The 19,673-nt window shown below is 50.9% G+C and overlaps 1 protein-coding gene and 1 long non-coding RNA gene across 7 annotated transcripts; one reads left to right on the top strand and one right to left on the bottom strand.

Annotated features, from left to right (window-relative positions):
• Window positions 1-764: 764 nt before the first annotated feature.
• On the bottom strand, window positions 765-13,376 carry UBL7 (ubiquitin like 7). Of its 6 annotated transcripts, none has more exons than XM_072951001.1 (11): window positions 13,233-13,376; window positions 11,646-11,858; window positions 10,748-10,867; window positions 7,260-7,342; window positions 6,454-6,559; window positions 5,832-5,889; window positions 4,975-5,108; window positions 4,666-4,715; window positions 4,255-4,422; window positions 3,539-3,661; window positions 765-1,013 (listed from the first exon to the last, which is right to left on the bottom strand). In XM_072951001.1, the coding sequence occupies exons 1-11, from the start codon at window positions 13,270-13,272 to the stop codon at window positions 876-878; spliced, it is 1,233 nt and encodes a 410-aa protein (XP_072807102.1). In that variant the 5' UTR covers window positions 13,273-13,376; the 3' UTR covers window positions 765-875. The 6 variants fall into 6 exon arrangements, with proteins under 6 accessions (XP_072807102.1, XP_072807103.1, XP_072807105.1 ...); XM_072951002.1 differs by having other exon boundaries at window positions 6,454-6,538; XM_072951004.1 differs by having other exon boundaries at window positions 13,183-13,269.
• Window positions 13,377-17,250: 3,874 nt separating this feature from the next.
• Window positions 17,251-18,518, top strand: LOC107035305 (uncharacterized). Its single transcript, XR_004195517.2, has 3 exons — window positions 17,251-17,398; window positions 17,642-17,809; window positions 18,403-18,518. It is a non-coding gene; the product is annotated as an uncharacterized lncRNA (long non-coding RNA).
• Window positions 18,519-19,673: the final 1,155 nt, after the last annotated feature.

Genomic DNA, 19,673 nt, shown 5'->3' with positions numbered 1-19,673 from the left:
ATTTTCTCCTGACAAAGTATTCAAAGCACATGAAACCCACTCGCTCAACTTGGACATGTCTGCGACGCAGCAGGGAACGCCGTGCCAAGGGGAACGAGAGCTCTGGCAGATGGAGCAGCAGCTTGGGGGTTGGTGCCCTCTCTTCAATATGAAAGCTGAGCCCTGTTCGTGTTGGTGTTGTTGTTTAGTATTGTTATTTAACTGCTCTTGTATTTACGCCTTCAGGACAGAGAAGAGGGCCTTGCTTCCTAGCACAGCTCTGAGGCCTGGATTCTGGCATTATTACAAAACAGGCGCCAAAGAGTGCCTGGTGAGACTCGGCCAGGGGAGGGACAAGGAATCTTTTGGAAGCTTTAGAGAGAGGGAGTGACGTGATGCCCGACCTGCTCCCCCTGGAAGTCCGCATGGCCACTCCTCAGACTGGTCATCTCAGACGCACAAGCCTCGTCTGGCCACAGCTGGTAACACAGCAGCCACCCAGGAGACTGGGCAAGCAGCCTTGCTCCAGCCTCGGGCACATCCTGAGGATGCCACACCCCAGTGCACCAAAGACTCTAGGGGCTCTCACTGGAAACTTCCCCCCAAACAAGAGTATGGGCATCACACAGCACCCTATGACACGGGTCTAAAACGCTCCACCCAGGGCCTAGAAGCAGGGCCATTCATGCTCCCGGATGCCACGGCACCAGGACCCACACATCATGCTTGCCCCACTGCCTCCACCATCTCAGATCAGCCAGAAAGGCCAAGCACTGGACAAAGCAGAAGTCAACCATCAGGTGTATTGGGAAGAGGGGAGATGGGGCACCTTCAGGAGTGCTCCCCATGGGCAGCTGCTTTGGCAGTTTGCTGGGGGCTCAGGAGGAACAGGGAGTTCACGGGGCTCCTCCAGCAAAAATGAGCTCCAGGGCTGCCTGGATGTCCCCCCCGGTGGCCTGCAGGGCCCGCAGGCTCAGCTCGTCGTCCTGGATGCCCATGTCGCGCAGCTGCTGCAGCTGGGGCTGCCACTGGCTCTGCAGAAAGACAGGACCGGGGGAAGCGGTCAGTTAGGATCCTACAGAGACCGGCTTATCTTTGTCCTTTTGGGGGGAGAGAGGAAGGTGGGTTCCTCCAGCAAAGCTGCTGATGTGAAGTTCCCTACAGCACAGGGCTTCTAGGAAGACTATGAGAGAGGCCTGAGGGTTTAGAGAACAAATTAAAGGTTTACCAATAGAAAAGGGGAAAACGTAACATAAGGGTCAAAAGAGAAAGCACAAAGTACTCAATGCTGAAATTTCAAAAGATTAAATTATTTTCTTTCTCCTGCTATATGTATAGAGACAGACACACACACACACACACACACACACACACACACACACACGGCAAGGGGAGGGTAAATTTCAAAATTCACTTTGGCGTGGAGGGGACAGCTCAGTGGTAGAGTGCCTGCTTAGGATGCACAAGGCCCAGGTTCAATCCCCAACACCTCCATTAAATAAATAAAAGAAAACAAAAAATAAAATAAAATTCACTGTTTTTTAGCATGATACCTAGTAAAAAGTCTTACTCTTCTCTACTCCCATTTCCACCCCCAATAACCTATTTTATTTTCTTTAAGAACATATGAACATATATTCCTATATTTACCATCTTCTTATACCTCTCCTTTTTTTCCTAACATAATTAATGTGTCCTGGAGATCTCGCTATGCCAACACATGAAGAACGTTTTAATAAGTATGTAATATTCCAATTCGTGGATGCCCTGAAACATACTACAGCTGAGCTGTTTCCAATCTTTGCTGGTGCAAACAGCACTGCAGTGACTGACTCTGTACAGATGTCATTTTCTACAGGCACATACAGCTCCAGGGAAATTCCGAGAAATGGGACTGCAAGGAGCTAAGCAGCTTTAAGGGCCATCTGGACTTCCTTTCTCATGCATAGTCTACTCATGTCCTTTGCCCATTTTTCTATACAGTTGTTGGTCCTAAATTACTAGAATTTCTACTATTCAGGAAAGCTTTGACCCTTGTCTGATATTTGTTACAGATTTTTTTCTCAGTTTATTATTAGGTTTTAGATTTTGCTTGTTTTTTTTTTCTTTGTTGGATTGGTTTGATTTGCTATGCAGAGATTTTCAATTTTATGAACTCAAGATATATTACTATTTATATGATGGTTCCTGGATTTTGACTTTCAGCTATGAAAGGTCTTCTCTACTATAAGCGTTTAAAATAATTTAGAATATTCAAAGCTTCATCAATATCTCTGTCTCATGAAGGAGGAAGTGCACAGCTTAGGAGAAATGATGTGTTCACACTACGGGAAGAAGGCAGTGCGGATGCCATGCAAATTCAGGGAGGCAGGCAGGAAGGGTGAGGATGCAGAAGGCTTTTAAAAACCACACAAAGCAACTCAAATTCATTTCACAGGCCAGGTGGAGCTGTGAACGCTCCTGAGCTGCAGAGCAGAGGGGACAGGCATCAGGCTGGGAAGATGAAGGGACCAAAGAGCCCAGCTGTCCACGGGTCCTGTCCCTGCTCCCCTCCCTGTCCACCACGGCCACGTGGGGCAGGGAAACCACACAGGCTTGACCCCATCTCTACCACTTAACGGCTTCAGGACCATGAACGAGTCCCAGAAATGACATTCATGCCCCAGGCTGACCGTGAGGAGCAAAGGAAAGGGAGCGAAGCAAACAGCTGGTGCACGAGGCACATGGTAAACGTGAATCCCCTGGGCCACCCACTGAGCTGCTAGCTAAGCTTCCACTTTCCATGATGGGGAGCCGGGGAGATGCTGTCACTCCCCACTGGAAACCTGCCGTGGCTCCTTGGTCACTGCAGGACAAGTCTGACCTCACTCAGGCACTCAGGGCGCTCACTCTCAGGCTCCCGCCCTCCTTGTCTCCAGCTCCACCTGAGGATCTGCCACCAGGACGCTGCCTTCTGGTCTTGCCGACTTCAGGCTGTCACGTGTACCTCCGCATCCCCTCAGACAGGTGGCTGCCTCTGCCCGAACACCCCTCCCACAAACACACACCCCTTCCTCTGCCTGGCTAACCTTAACCAAGTCTCTGACAGTCAGCCCAAACGCCGCTTCCTCAGAGAAGCGCTCCCTGGCCTGGGCCCTCACCTCAAGCCTGGGCTGGGCTTCTCCCCCTGTTGCTCCCGCTCAGGAACTGCCTGGTGACCTCCACGGCAGGGGTGAGGACTGGCTCGTCTCCACCCCCGCAGCTGGACCCAGGCCTGGTACATGCGTGCTCAACGCTCAGTCAACGCTCACAGAATGCGTGAGTGACCTCTTCACCAAAACTGCCACAGGTACCCAAGCCAGGCGGTCACTGGAGTCAGGCCACGGTCACTGGGTGCAGCGGTGGAAGCCACAGGGACCACTGGCCTTGCTGGGAGCAGCCTCCCCTGTCACACTGCCACGTCCCAGCTCCTCCTAGAGCAAAGCAGGCCAAGTGGGAAGGCCCTCCAGAGGGCAGAAGAAAGCTCAGGGTCGAAAGTAACTAAGAAGCCGCGTGGGCACCAGGAGCGGGGAAGACTGACCTGCAGGCTGGGCTGCCCGGAGGCCTGCAGGGCGTGCTGGAGGGCTTGGCTGAAGAGATCGTTGGTGATGGGCGTCCCAGACTGGACGCTGGAGGACATCGGGGAGGTCCCAGAGGAATGGCCCTAGACACAAACCAGTCATCAGTGCCACCCTCACAGCCGTCTCAGTCTCCAGCACACACCCACTCCTGTCGCATCACCCGTCAGTGCCCCGAAGGCCCAGCAACTGCCTCCCAGCAGGGGCCTGCACGAGACAACCCCACAGAGGTGCCTGAAAGTTCTCCACGTGGGCAGGAAAGGCTCCATCCTCTTCTGTCCAGAGAGATGGAACTGGGCCCCCGCCCTAGTCCAGGACCCAGCACTGGGAAGGCCTTGGAAGACGGCCTTGGACGCTGGAGTGACTGCCACCAGGAATGCATAAGCCCGTGTCGTTTGGCCACTTTCAGGAAAAAGTAAGGGCACCTTATGTGAGGGGAGGTTCTTCCCACCTGCTGGGAGGAGGACTCCACCAGGGCTGTGCTGAACTCCAGAGACTCCTGAGCCTTAAAGGCAGGGAGGGGGAGGTCACCTGAGCTGCACTGGGAACCCCACCGGGGCTCCAGGCAGAGTTCAGCCCAAAGCAGACCCAGCGCCAGGGTCAGCAAAGGGAACCCAGTCTACCCCGGGGACCTTCTCCCTTGGGGCCCAGCCGCCACCCTCCGGCCCTCTTCCCATACCTGGGTGCCAGGAGTCGGTGTGTGAGAGCTGCTCTCCGGAGTGCTGGCCAGGGCCAGGGCGGTGGCCAGCTCACTCTGGGTGATGGGCCGGGGTCCGGCAGCTCCACTGTACCCCAGGGAAGCTGGGCGGGAGCTGGGTGTGCTGCTCGAGGGTGTGGACCTGGCGCTCTGGACAAGGGAGGCGCCCAGAGTCAGGGAAGCAGCACTGGGACATTCCCAGACGAACCCCCACCCGCTCCAGGGTCAGTTCTTAGGGAGACTCCCCAAGCTGCCAGGTTCAGAAAGCAACAGTGTGACACAGATGGGCCCCCAAAGGGCCTCTGACCACTTCCCTGCTGGCACGTGCCAGGTCCCGGGGAGGGGCGCACCCCGGCACATCTCCCCCAAACAGCAGACGGCCGGGCCACTTACTGGGTGAAAGTCATCCTCATCATCAGAGAGCCCTTCAAACAGGAAGCCACCTGGAGGAAGGAGAACAGATTTAGGAGGAAGAACAGGAAGGCACAGGCGCAGCTCCAGAATCTCAGCTCTAGCTACGCTCCAAACTCAGATTTCCCTCTCTCCCCCTGGAAAATTACAGGACAGATGCACTCCCTGACTCAAACCGAGAGTTCCCAAGGAACGCCCGCTGCCAGCACTATACATAGCTGCTGAGTAGAGCAAATCCCTGGGCCACTGCCCGCCCCGGAGGGGCCTGTGCTCCGCTGCCCTGGGGCTCACCTGGCATGTCCCGGTACGAGCTGGAGGGCATGCCCCGGGAAGAGGAGTCGGCCCCTGGCAGCGGGGTGCTGCCTGCCACCGAGTGCAGAACCAGGACAATGGCATTGACCAGGGCGGGGTGAGCAGGCACCAACCTGAGATGCGGCAGGAAGAAATACACGGGTGACAAAGAAGGAAGGAGCATCCCTGGCCATGACAGGAATTCTGGGTGCCCTCACAGTAATTGAGCCCCCCTTGTCTGCCCTTCAATTCCGCAGTGTCAGCAATCTCCCCCTTTGCCTTGTCCTCCTGCCGCTCTGCCCCCAGCAACAGCAGGCATGCCTTCACCCCGGGACCCACTGCCGCTGCCCCACCTTCCCTTCCGCATGTGTGACGGGACAGGTGCAGTCAAGGCGGCTCAGGTGTCAGCCTCTGCTCCTGGCTCCACCACTATGTCACTGGGTGATCTTTGACAGGCCCCTTCTCTTTCCAGGGTGGGGCTATTTTCTTCACTTGCAAATAAGGGGACACAACTTCTACTACCCCTTCCAGCTCTAAAATTTGGGGATCTATGCACCTGCTTCTTCCCCTAGCTTCAAATCCTTCAAAGGCTCCCGAATGTCTACCGAATGTGGTCTAAGCTGAGCCTGGCCTGCAAAGCCACCTTCTTCAGAGCCCCGCTTCATCTCTACATCTCTGTGCCCCTGCCCTTGGACTCTGTCACTCCCCCAGAAGCCCTCACTCCTTCTCACCTCCTGACATACTTAGAAGACAGATTTGGGGGATGGCCTCCAAGAGCAGAATCCAGGGTGACGATTAGGTTTCTGGCCCGACTGTGAGCAGATAGAGGGTCCCCTTAAAAAGATGGGTGTACTTACGTATCAAGCATGCTGGGATCAGCAAAGACAGAGAAGAGGTCCTTGTCCTGGAGAACCCCTGAAGGAGAAAGGGGCTCACCTCAGAGACTGGAAATCTAGCCAGGTCCAGTGGGAAGAAGAGGCTTTAGACCTCAGAGCACCTGGCTTACCAGGGACATAGGACTACAAAGCAGCCCACACAGGAAGTGGGGGAAACTGAGCACCGGGAGCACAACCCAGGTGCTCTCCCCCTTGTGCCCTGCTCGCCACCTCCCCCAGCACTTAGGTTACGTACTGTACACCGATGTGCCAGCCTCCTTTTCCCACACCTCTGTGTTCTTCCCATATCCATCAAGGTGTGCAGGAAGTCTTCCCTGACTGCTGTGGTTTGGGCTAACTGCTGCCCTCACATGGCTTCCTCATAGTCTCATTTATGATGTTAGGTAGGCCATGATTTCCCCTGTGGGCCATGATTTCCCTTGGAGGGCTGGGTACATGGAACACATCTGGGTTACATGCCCTCCCCCCACAAGAACAGTGATTCTTCAAAAGACGGTCAAACGTCCTTTAGGGTAAAAGTGCCTCCTCCGGGTTTCTCTTTCTCCAACAGCTTCCATTTCCTTAAGTTCAGCCGTGTACTTACCAAGAGCAATGGGGTCACTGCTGAGGCCTGGGGTAGCCACAATGATCTGATCCAGAGATTCCTTATTGCTGAGCATCTTAAAAACCTGCAGGAGAAATGGGGAGGGCTGAGCCCTCCCACCAGCTCAGTGCACTCAGCGAATACCCACACTCCACTGAAGTACTTCCTCCCTCTAAGTGCTTGCACATTCGCCACCACAATGCAGCAACAGCCCCGGGAAACCCGAGGAGCCTCTTTTTTCCTGAGACCGTGGCTTACTGGAGGGGTAAACAAACAATAAAAAAGCAACATCACAGTAAACCTTCAGTCTCTGGTCCTTTCCTCCAAAATAAAAGCTCTCGTTACAAGCCCAATAACAAAGGTTTCTCTAGGTCCCCAAAGTCCTGTTCAATCTCCATACAATTACCATTTTGCATTTATATATATTGGGAAGTTTGCAGCTGTATTAATTTTGCTCATCGAAACTCTCCTGTAGAAAGAGACCAGTGTGTTTTCCCAGTGGGTAGGCAGTTCAAAGAATGAAGCCCAGCAGAAACAGTATATGGCTCCTTGGCTGTAACCATACTCATTCCATGAGGCCAGTGTCAGGACAGGCTGTGTCCTTACAGGGAATCAACAATGCCTAGCTGACAGTTCTTTGGGGGAAGACAGGGCTCTGCTGAGACACACAGACGTGGCAAAAACTCCCCAAGGGACTCTTGGGAGCCATGGCAACGGGCTTCCAGCTCCCACTCTACACCTCTCTCCAGTGTTCCCCCTCTCCAGCAGCCCTGGGTAGTCTCGCAGGGGCCGTGGCACACACTCACCGCCTCCCTGTAGGAGGAGCTGCTGTGCAGGGCAGTGTGCAGCACCCGGAACTCCCTCAGGGCAGCCACTTTGTCCACAGGTTCTGGAGACAAGACACTCAGTTATCCTACAACCTGGGCCCTGCCCTGGCCGCCGATGCAGAACATCATTTCAGCACGTGCCCAGGTGCAGGCTCCCTTCCCTTGTCATCCCACTAAGAATGAGCACCCGTTCAGAAAAACCCATTCATGCCACAGATGTGAAAGCCACACTCTCTTTTAAGCATCTTCAGTAGGTAAGCAAATCCAAGTTCCAGCAGAGGGGAATCTTAGCACATAAAAGAAACTGTTCTGATCAATATCCCACTGCAGGAATTCTAGACTTCTTACTTTTGAAAAGGAGAACAGTATAATGAACTCAGTAGACTTTGGTGCTGTGATTTAAAATAAGAGCTTCAAGCCATCTGAACAATACGGAGCTCTGTTGACACAATATGTTAAGAGAAAGAAATAGAACACGAAGTTGTGTGTGCATTCTCTAGTAAAACTCTGTCAGATGTGTCAGGGTACACGTGGCCCCAAACTGGGGTGGGGGGGCTAGGGGAAGAACAGCCCCTAGGTAGGGTGACAGGGTTAAGGGTAACTTTTCTCCTGGATATTGTCCTTCAGGAGCCTATAATATTATATTTTAAAAAAAAAAAGTACCAGAAGGACCAAGAAAACACTGTACTTCTAGGGTTCTTTACAAACTTTCATCACGTGCCCAAAAGCAAGGACACTGTCACTGAGATTCATAGCTCCTTTTTGAACTTCGGACACTATGCTTCATATATATGGGAAAGTTTAGCAGTTGTCTTAGTGTTACTTGGTCACTTTATTATTTAGGACATCAGCCCACTCCACTGGTGAAGAAATCTGGGTAAAAAGAGAGGGCGTAAGTAGAAGTCCACCCTGGGTCACACTTTTAAAAGTGTAATGATCACGGCTACTTGTGATTGGACAGTCTGGGTGCGGCCCAACTGCAGAGGCACCATTCCCAAAGCAAGGTGAACCACATCCTGACCTGCAGTTCTAATCATCAGGGTTGTCTCTTTTGAAAAATACTCATCTCAAGTAAATTACCTTATTTATTCATTCAACAGACATGTACTAAGCATTTACTACATGGTTTTGGAGTAAATCTGATTTTAGGTAAGGCACAGGAATGCAAAAATTAACAGTCCCTGCCATCAGGGAACTCTTAAGACAGTAGAGAAACAAGAGTGGATCAAACACACCATTACAAAGTACCATGCTGAGGATTTCAACAGAGATATGGATGGCAGCGCGGGCGTTAGGAACACAGAGGAAGACAGCCACTGCCGAAAGGGAGGGCCACACAGAGCTGTCTCCCAGGAGAGAACGTTTGAGAGAGGTATTTAAGGCAGAGCAGACATTTACTAGGGGGAGAAGGTACTCCAGGCCTAAGTGAAAACACGTGAAAAGGCATGGAAAAATATAATGAGGTGCTTGGAGGGAACAGCAAGTTGTTTTTGTGGCTGGAGCCCAGGGTACACATCCCTGCTCAAACAGCAGGTCTAAGTGAGATCCTACAGGGGTCTGTAACCCTCTGAGAAGAACCACCAAAGGGATCCAGGTGGGAAGGAGGAGAGTGATAGCTTCCCCTCCTATAGGCTCTAATCTGGTGGGAGATAAAGAAACATGCTTCCTTTTGGAAGAGTGCTCAAGGATAAAATATGTAAGGTGCCATCACAAAACAGTTTCTTTTCAGATACAAAAGTTTATTTTCGCCTCCCAATAAAAAGTCCATTTGTTTCAAAAATAAATCTCCAGGCAGAAGGGGGAGGAAAAGGACTCTTCAAATCTTAAGCTCATAATCAGCTAAGAGTTACAGTTGTCCTTATAACATCTCTGAGCTAATCTCAGCCTTTGGAAGTGGGAGGCAGCCATCCTGGTGGAAACAACATGGGCTCTTGAGCCAGGAAAACTTGGACTCACATCCCAGCCCTTGCATTCATTTTCTAAGTAGGTGACCTTGAATAAATACCTTTCTAACCCTCTTTTTCTTGTCTTTGAAATGCTAACTAACCTGCAGAGCCACTGCAATGATTAAATGAGATATCAAAGAGAAACAATCTGGCTGGAAGAAGCAACAAATGTTACTTTCCTTCTGTCAAAGCCCTCCAGCCAAAGACCAGAGGGGCACACCTGCAGCTGAACAATCTGGGTTTCCTGCTCCTTACAGGGAGAAAGCACACCTCAGGAGCCCGGGGGGGGGGGGGGTGCGTCTTAATAAGAGGATGTGAGAAAGGACTTACTGTAGGATTTGGGCTTCGGCCGAGTGACTTGTGGGGAAGTGTAAGGAAGCAGGGCTTGGCTCTGGATTGGATGCTGTCAGGAAGTGGGGGTGGTTTTACGATCGATTATCTTAATACTTCTCATCTAGAAGGAAGGAAGACTAGAGCAAGGAGAAAGCTGTACCTGGTAAAGCAACCAGCAGCCAGGATAGAGGGATATTCAGTCATTTTTGTGGTCTGAACAATGTTCAGGTCTTTGTCCTTGTTCAGAAACAAGCGGGACTTTGTTTTTGTTTTGATCCTTTATGGTCCCAGGGTGTGTGGGCTCGTAGATGGTGGCGACTTGTGAAACTGTTCATGTTTCAAGGCCTAGCTGAGGACCGGGCCAGCCCCCAGGTGTCAGAGACTGCCTGTCTCTTTCTCACTTCCCATCGAAGAAGACCTTTTTGTCCTTTATGTTTAGAATTGAAAAGAGGGGGAAATTTCAAGCTGATAACCCGTCATAGCATTTGTGAACATAAAAAATTCGTCAAACTGCTCGTTTTTAACAAAGTTAATCTCTTATACAGCTCAGCTTTATCCTTGGGGAGGCTTTTAAAATACATATGAAAATTTTACATTATGAATTCCACACAGCACCTTTTATCAATAAATCAAAAAAGCTGTTCAAGGCTTTGTATGTTTCCTTCAAGAGCGATTTTCATACCATTTGAAAATTTTCAAGCTTTAGGAAAATAAATAACCAGTATAGCAGGAGGAGTGAGCTGACTGAACAAGTCACCGCCTGAAGCAGCGCGTGGGAAGATCTGCTAACAAGAGAACAAACTACAGCATTTAGAGGAGGGCAAGGAGTTTCCAGCTTTTTTCTAATGAGAAGGACAAAAACAAAGATACAAAATGCACTGAGAAATAAACTGTTACCCTAAAGGAGTTTAAACAGACACACACTCCCTGCCTGTTCATTAGAACAGTGGGTGATGAACTTTAAAAGTAGAGAAACAAACCCCCTTCTGTTAGTGGTGTTGGTAGCAAGAAGATCAAAATTGCACTGGTTTTCAATGTGGTCAAATCCAGTAAATAATGAAGATATCCTTTATCATCATCTCAGTAAATCATCCCTTTGTTCCACCCAGGCCCATGCCTTAAGAACACACAGACCCTTCCCTTGATATTACAGAAGCCCTGCACGTCTAAGGGCCACTCCTCACGCACCTGGTTTCTGATCTGGCTCCGGCCAGGACTTGCGTAGAACATGGACTGTGGACCCAGGCTGAATGCCATAGAAGTCAAGGGTCTGGTCATCTTTTAGCTTTCGGCCACAGTATATCAGATCTAAAAAAATAAATAAATAAATAACTGTCCATTTATATTTTGCTCCTCAGAACAATTTTAAATGGTTTCTGTCGCTTAAGACTTTATCTTGTTTTGACAGATAGCTGGAGAATGACAGATGCCTTAAAAAGTACTATTATTCAATAAATACACTTTAATAATGATTGTTAGCCAGCATAAGCACAGGAAAGCTCTAGAGCTTAACATCCTAGAAACTGCTCAATTTAAATGAATGGGAAAATGCAACAATAAAAAAGCATGAACCCAGTGTTTTTATGACTGAAAACACACCTTTTTTTGTCAGTTTATATGCCATCATGTTTATAATACAATTTAATTATATTTAAATTCCTTCTTCCTCCACCCTTCCATCTTCTTTTCCTTTTTCCTTGCCTTCTCTCTAATCACCCAAAAATCCTTCTAATCATCCCTTAAGACCTACCTCAAATGCTGTGTACTGGGGGCTTTCCCTGACCAGCTCCTCCTTCCCTAGCCCACCCCAAATTCTTGTTCTTTCAGAGAAAGAATTCAACAGCATCACAGTTAAGGAACTTTGTGGCAAAGTAGTCCAGTATAATGTATATAATGTACAGCGGAAATGGCAACCAACTGTTTTACTATATAATTTGTGTTCCTATTCACTCAACAACAATCACTTCCCCAGAGTATTAACACTATGAGGCAAAAAATTTCAAATTCCTAATTTACCCTTGTAACTCCAGAAGTATTTTCCCCAAAAAGAGATCAGAGCAGCAGCCCATTCCCAGCCAAGACTCACCAATCAGTTCAGGGTCTGGAACAGACTCCTGGAGTTTGCCAGCAATAAGCTGCTTCAGAAATGAAATACTATAGCCCCCCAGTGAGTATTCTCCCAGCTCTGTCTCTGGTAACCGAAGAATAGACTTTGGGGCAAGTGGCTGGTCAGCCAGCTTCACCGCCAGGTGCCAGTCTGAGAGAGACATCCTCTCTCTTTCGCGCTCTCTCTTTTTCCCTGTAAAAGAAAAAAGTCTTAGTGGTTAAAGGACAGATCACCACCCTACACCACCCTCACCCCAAGGGGTTGAATGAGGGATAATTCAAAAGCACAGGATGTAGCATCAGGAGACCAGACTAGAATCTGGGGTCCTCTCTTTACTCATCCTATGATAGACAGCAAGGAACTTCAGCTCTCTAGGACTCAGTTTCTCCATCTTTAAAGTGGACATAAAAATGCCATCCCAGCTAACAGAAATGTTGTGAGGTTCAAATGAAATCATCCAACTCTCTCCCTTATGTACACTACATTTCCAATTTTTCTTTAACAACTCTTGCTTGAACTACTAAAACAGCTTTATAACAAACTCCCTGCCTCTTGCCTCTCCCTATCAAATATCCGTGCTGCTACTCAACTCATCATTTTAAAACACAGATCTGTTTAAGTCATTTTTCTGCTGAGAATCCCGCCCATGACTCCAAACCACCTTTATGAATGTCTAAACTCCACACCCTGGTTTTCAAAAACATTCCCATCGGTTCATTTTGCCAGCCTTCCTCCCCAAGAGTTCTGGGCTGCCCTACCCTCCCCAACGCTTAAGTCCAATTCCAAGCTGGGATTCATAACAAAGCTCTCCCTGACTTTACACCTCTGCTTATTTGCTAACTCTGCCTGCAATTCTTCTTCCCTTTGGTCTCTAAGTAAACTCCTACTAAGACCAACCCAAACACAGCCTCCTCTGTCCCCTCTCCCTTTCCTCTGTTATTCTCACATTCCCTCAAGGAAGAGGGTTACAAATATTCGTCTACTTCTCAATCTTGCCCGCACCTCATTCTTAGAGGCCCTTGAAAGCAAAGGCTAGAATTTTTTTACTTTATTATCCCAATGCCTGGCACATATGGGTGCCCAGAAAATGAACCAGAAACTCTGAGGATAGAAGAATCCTGTAAGGCAAGACCAGCCCCTGTTATAATCATTTTTGCTTCCAAAGTGCCTTCTTTGGAAGTAAAAGAAAAGGCTCCGAGGCTGCCCAGCAGATCCTAAGGCATCCTCAATCCTCCCATCGCCAGGTTTAAGGCAGGGAAGGAAATAGGTCTTTTAATTTACCATTATCCCATTTAATCCTCACAATTGTTCCCTGAAGCAGGCATTATCAGATGATGACATGTTACAGACAAAGGAATCGAGACGCAGAAAGGTGAAGCCAGTGGCCCAAGGTCACTGATAGTTAATAGTGAGACAGGGACACTTATCTCTTGGGTGACAACCCCACCGCGCCCACAGAACCAGCTAACTAGTAACACACACCGATCCCGCGCGGCCCAGGACCCAGCGCCCTCACCCGTCCCGCGGAAGGAACCCGGCCGCAGGGCCGCCGGTGTAAACACTCACTCAGGTCCTCTCGCCGGAAACCGGAAGCTTCGCTTTGCATTCTGGGAGTTGTAGTTTTGACTCGGCCTCTGCCGGTTTATAAATGGCCGGCCGACAAGCGGCGCTAGTTGCAGAGCTTCCGGTTCCGGGGAGGGCGTGGCTTCTGGGCCGCTTGAATGTTCCCGCGCGAGACCTCCTTCGTGCTTCCACAGGAGAGGGTCCGTGTTCCAGGGTGCGAGTCACGAGAGAAGGGCCTGGTGTGAGGTTTGCAGCCCCGCGGTTCCCGCAGTGTACTGGGAAGCATGCAGAGTCTGTCGGTTAAGCGCCGCAGGTGGGAACGCCCGCTGCGGGGCCCTCCTGCTCCGACCCTTCCCTTCGGGAGGTCCCTTTCCAGAGCAGCTTCTTCAGACACGCCCCAGCGACTCCCAGCAGCCCTCACCAGAAAACCGCCTGCCCTCGAGTGAAGTCAGCCTCTTTAGTGCTCCCCGCCTCAGGCTTCTCGTGGCGAACCTACCTGTGGGTCATACCAGGAACCCAAGGATGACTGCCTCTAAAAGTCGGTATCGTTGAGAGGAGTTACCACGTAACGTTCCTGGTATGTCCCAACATGCAGTGGTGAAGTTCATATAAGTCATTCATAGAATCAATTAGGGAAGGGGAATTTCCACTGGATGCTCATGGAGAAACGGCATACAGTCGTCCTTAGGTATCTGCAGGGGATTGCTTCCAGGACCCCCACTGCATACCAAAATCTGCGGATCTCCAAATCCCTTATATAAAGTGGCGTAGTGCAGTCAGCCCTTAGTACCCTCAGATGCGGAACCCGCATCATTCCGTCTTGTTTCCCTCATAGTGGAGATGAGCATACTAGATGCACATGAATTTTTTGTTTAATTTAGTTATAAGTTCTATAGGAAAATGAACAGTAACTATCTTATCCTTCCTTTATATTCAGCAATTGACCAAGACCTGGCACGTTGTAGGTGAGCAATAAGTATGTGTTGAATGAATAATTTGGCCAAAGCTATTTACCAAATGTGGCTTGTTGCTCCCAGGAAAGGAGGTAAGCCTCTCTGAGTTCTGAATTATTACAGTGTTTTTGAACATTTGAAATTATTAAATGAGTAAACTAATGAAGGAATAACCCAGGACCAAACATGTTCTTTGAGAACCAATTTACTAAGTAGGTGTTACTGATCAGGATTCTTGGCCTCCTTAATCAATAGAAATTGATGAGACCAGACAAGAAATTCAGGCAAGGTTTATGGGGACCCATGCTGCAGCATAACGGAGCAAAAACAAGTAACAGGTTCCCTTGCTCACTCCCCAAGGAGAGAGGAGCTGGCCCCCTAAATGGGGTGAGGGTAGGGGTGGATTCGTGGGTTAGGCTGGAGGTTTGGCTTAGGTGGTCTGCCCTCCCCCTTGGTGGTGCTGTGTGCAGGGATCATGCGCAGCACTCTGCTTTTTCTCCTGACACCTCAGAAGTAGCAGTTGGGTTTTCAGTCTTTTTGTATCTTGTTCATAATTCACCCCAACTGTGCATGTACACAGTTATTCTTAGTCCCTGATAGTTTCTTTGTGTTCTGTTGTTTGGTCCAGGTGCAAGCCTTGCAGCCCAGGGTCCCAGGTCCCAGGCTCCAGCCTGTCTCATAGGTGCTTGGTAGGTCAGAAGCCAGGGTCAGATTCTAGATAAAATTAGAAGCCTGAACCCAAGACAAAGATGGATGACCAGACATGATAAAAAGCAAAGTATCCAGGCAGTCCTTCAGCCAATTCATATTTTAGTTTTCTCTCATTAGTTTTCTCTGAGAAAGTGGTGGACAATTTTTCATTGAACCTTCAAGAAATTATTTGCCCAATCATTAACTACTGGAAAATAAATGATAAGAATACACATTTGTATTTTTTAAATAACTTTCTGTTTATAAAATTAATATGGAGATTTCTGGGCCTGGCAAGATAGCAAGTGAGAATCATCTGTAAATACTTCGGCTGAAAACAAAAAATGTATAAAATAATACATATTACCAATCACATAGCTGTGGGCACAGGAGAAATGGGAAATCCTCAGATACCAGAAATGAAAGGATAACTGGAAAAAGGCAGTGAGTTTTGAAGCTGATGAGTACCTTTGCAGAGAAATTAGTGGTCCTGGAAACCTTGCTTGGAGACTCTTGTTTTAACACCATAGCATTTGGGCTGTGCCTCTGAGAGACTAAAACTGATACTATTAAATAAAGTTGAAACTTTTAAAAGATTGTCACCCTAGATAGTGCTGAGAAGCTTCTGAAAAAAAAAAAGAAAAAAACATTTTGCTATTAAAACAAAAAACAAACTGCCAACAAAGAAAAGCATTGGACCTGGTGACTTCACTGGTGAATTCTACCAAGCATTTAAACGACTAATACAATTCTAATTCTGCTCGAACTTTTCCAAATAATTGAGGAGGAAGGAACACTTTCTACTCATTTTACAAGGACAGCATTACCCTGACACCAAAGCCAGACAAAGACACTACAAGAAAACTACAGTCCAATATCCATTATAAACATTGAGGCAAAAATCAACAAAATACTAGCAAATAGCATTCAATTTAAAAGAATTACATGCCATGACCAATGGGATTTATTCCTGAAATGTAAAGATGGTTTAACACCCCAAAATTAATGTAATACACCACATCAACAAAGTGAAGAGGAAATAACCACTTGAGCATCTCCATCTAGAAAAAGCACTGACAAAATTCGACATCCTTTCAAAATAAAAACACTCAAGAAAAAGCAATAGAAGAAAACTACCACAGCATAATAAAAAGGGTCTTCTGAATTACCCCCTCCACTCATAGAAGTGAGTTTGGATTCTATGAACACAGAGCAGCTGGTGGGGAAGGGGTGTGTGTGGCCGGCAGCCCAGAAGGTTGATGACTGGGGAAGAGAGGAAAAGTGAGAAGGGAGAGAATCTGGCCAAGGTGAAAATTCTGGCAGTTCTCAGAGCGGAGCGAAGGTGGGGCTCTGAGCTCCCCACAGATATCTACCCTCTGTCTGCCTCCCACCCCACCCACCCCCAACTCAGCTCTGAGGGGACAGCATCTTGTTCCTGCGTAAAGGCCCAGAGGGAGCCCTGTCCAATCACAGCAGCCCATCCTCCGAGAAACACAGCCCTGGGGTCCAAACACTTAGCTGGCTATTAGCAAGGTGGCCTGTGCCCTCAGAGAGATCCTCCCTGACTTGTATGCCAATGCTTTCATGAAGTTTGGGAGTGAGGGTAGGGTGGTGTATCTGTGCCCCAGAGAGCGGAGGAAGCCTGGCTCCAATCGTAGACCACAAGGCTGTCTCCCGACCCCAACCCAGGTTCTCCCCATGGAGTTCCAGGTAGCAGGTGGAAAAGGCTCCCTGGCTGCCTGTAGCCTGTAGCCTGGCCTGAAGGGTTGTGAAGGGCAGGGCGGGGTAGGGTCAGGTGTTTGTCTCTGCCTCCTCGCGCTGGGATCACTCTGCGGTCTGCCCTTGGTTTAGTCAGCCCTGGCCACAGGATGACAGGACCTCCCGTCGGATCCAAATGACTCAGAGACCTGCTTCTCAGCATCCCTGGCTGCCGCTGCTCTGGACGGCTGCCACCACTGAATGTCACCCAAGGAGCAGACCCAGCACCTCTGCTCTCCGGAATGGTAGGGGGCGTTGCGTGTACAGTGGGGTGCGGGATCACGTGCTGCCCTGCGCAGGTGCCGGTGTGCCCCAACTGAGTACGGCTCTGCGTCCTAGGCCGTCTAGGTGAGTGTGTGAGTGTGTGCGCTGCCAAACCAGAGATGGCGGTAAGTCCCCCCACAGAGCGGGGACCAACTCCTCTTTCTGGGCCACGTATACCAGCTCCTATACTGCCAGGTGAGCCCCAGGGCAGCGGAGCACAGGCCCCTCCGGGGCGGGCAGTGGCCCAGGGATTTGCTCTACTCAGCAGCTATGTATAGTGCTGGCAGCGGGCGTTCCTTGGGAACTCTCGGTTTGAGTCAGGGAGTGCATCTGTCCTGTAATTTTCCAGGGGGAGAGAGGGAAATCTGAGTTTGGAGCGTAGCTAGAGCTGAGATTCTGGAGCTGCGCCTGTGCCTTCCTGTTCTTCCTCCTAAATCTGTTCTCCTTCCTCCAGGTGGCTTCCTGTTTGAAGGGCTCTCTGATGATGAGGATGACTTTCACCCAGTAAGTGGCCCGGCCGTCTGCTGTTTGGGGGAGATGTGCCGGGGTGCGCCCCTCCCCGGGACCTGGCACGTGCCAGCAGGGAAGTGGTCAGAGGCCCTTTGGGGGCCCATCTGTGTCACACTGTTGCTTTCTGAACCTGGCAGCTTGGGGAGTCTCCCTAAGAACTGACCCTGGAGCGGGTGGGGGTTCGTCTGGGAATGTCCCAGTGCTGCTTCCCTGACTCTGGGCGCCTCCCTTGTCCAGAGCGCCAGGTCCACACCCTCGAGCAGCACACCCAGCTCCCGCCCAGCTTCCCTGGGGTACAGTGGAGCTGCCGGACCCCGGCCCATCACCCAGAGTGAGCTGGCCACCGCCCTGGCCCTGGCCAGCACTCCGGAGAGCAGCTCTCACACACCGACTCCTGGCACCCAGGTATGGGAAGAGGGCCGGAGGGTGGCGGCTGGGCCCCAAGGGAGAAGGTCCCCGGGGTAGACTGGGTTCCCTTTGCTGACCCTGGCGCTGGGTCTGCTTTGGGCTGAACTCTGCCTGGAGCCCCGGTGGGGTTCCCAGTGCAGCTCAGGTGACCTCCCCCTCCCTGCCTTTAAGGCTCAGGAGTCTCTGGAGTTCAGCACAGCCCTGGTGGAGTCCTCCTCCCAGCAGGTGGGAAGAACCTCCCCTCACATAAGGTGCCCTTACTTTTTCCTGAAAGTGGCCAAACGACACGGGCTTATGCATTCCTGGTGGCAGTCACTCCAGCGTCCAAGGCCGTCTTCCAAGGCCTTCCCAGTGCTGGGTCCTGGACTAGGGCGGGGGCCCAGTTCCATCTCTCTGGACAGAAGAGGATGGAGCCTTTCCTGCCCACGTGGAGAACTTTCAGGCACCTCTGTGGGGTTGTCTCGTGCAGGCCCCTGCTGGGAGGCAGTTGCTGGGCCTTCGGGGCACTGACGGGTGATGCGACAGGAGTGGGTGTGTGCTGGAGACTGAGACGGCTGTGAGGGTGGCACTGATGACTGGTTTGTGTCTAGGGCCATTCCTCTGGGACCTCCCCGATGTCCTCCACGTCCAGTCTGGGACGCCCATCACCAACGATCTCTTCAGCCAAGCCCTCCAGCACGCCCTGCAGGCCTCCGGGCAGCCCAGCCTGCAGGTCAGTCTTCCCCGCTCCTGGTGCCCACGCGGCTTCTTAGTTACTTTCGACCCTGAGCTTTCTTCTGCCCTCTGGAGGGCCTTCCCACTTGGCCTGCTTTGCTCTAGGAGGAGCTGGGACGTGGCAGTGTGACAGGGGAGGCTGCTCCCAGCAAGGCCAGTGGTCCCTGTGGCTTCCACCGCTGCACCCAGTGACCGTGGCCTGACTCCAGTGACCGCCTGGCTTGGGTACCTGTGGCAGTTTTGGTGAAGAGGTCACTCACGCATTCTGTGAGCGTTGACTGAGCGTTGAGCACGCATGTACCAGGCCTGGGTCCAGCTGCGGGGGTGGAGACGAGCCAGTCCTCACCCCTGCCGTGGAGGTCACCAGGCAGTTCCTGAGCGGGAGCAACAGGGGGAGAAGCCCAGCCCAGGCTTGAGGTGAGGGCCCAGGCCAGGGAGCGCTTCTCTGAGGAAGCGGCGTTTGGGCTGACTGTCAGAGACTTGGTTAAGGTTAGCCAGGCAGAGGAAGGGGTGTGTGTTTGTGGGAGGGGTGTTCGGGCAGAGGCAGCCACCTGTCTGAGGGGATGCGGAGGTACACGTGACAGCCTGAAGTCGGCAAGACCAGAAGGCAGCGTCCTGGTGGCAGATCCTCAGGTGGAGCTGGAGACAAGGAGGGCGGGAGCCTGAGAGTGAGCGCCCTGAGTGCCTGAGTGAGGTCAGACTTGTCCTGCAGTGACCAAGGAGCCACGGCAGGTTTCCAGTGGGGAGTGACAGCATCTCCCCGGCTCCCCATCATGGAAAGTGGAAGCTTAGCTAGCAGCTCAGTGGGTGGCCCAGGGGATTCACGTTTACCATGTGCCTCGTGCACCAGCTGTTTGCTTCGCTCCCTTTCCTTTGCTCCTCACGGTCAGCCTGGGGCATGAATGTCATTTCTGGGACTCGTTCATGGTCCTGAAGCCGTTAAGTGGTAGAGATGGGGTCAAGCCTGTGTGGTTTCCCTGCCCCACGTGGCCGTGGTGGACAGGGAGGGGAGCAGGGACAGGACCCGTGGACAGCTGGGCTCTTTGGTCCCTTCATCTTCCCAGCCTGATGCCTGTCCCCTCTGCTCTGCAGCTCAGGAGCGTTCACAGCTCCACCTGGCCTGTGAAATGAATTTGAGTTGCTTTGT

The sequence above is a fragment of the Vicugna pacos genome, chromosome 27 (genome assembly GCF_048564905.1).
Source record: "Vicugna pacos chromosome 27, VicPac4, whole genome shotgun sequence".
NCBI classification, from domain to species: domain Eukaryota; kingdom Metazoa; phylum Chordata; class Mammalia; order Artiodactyla; family Camelidae; genus Vicugna; species Vicugna pacos.
This window is presented reverse-complemented; position numbering and strand designations above follow the sequence as displayed.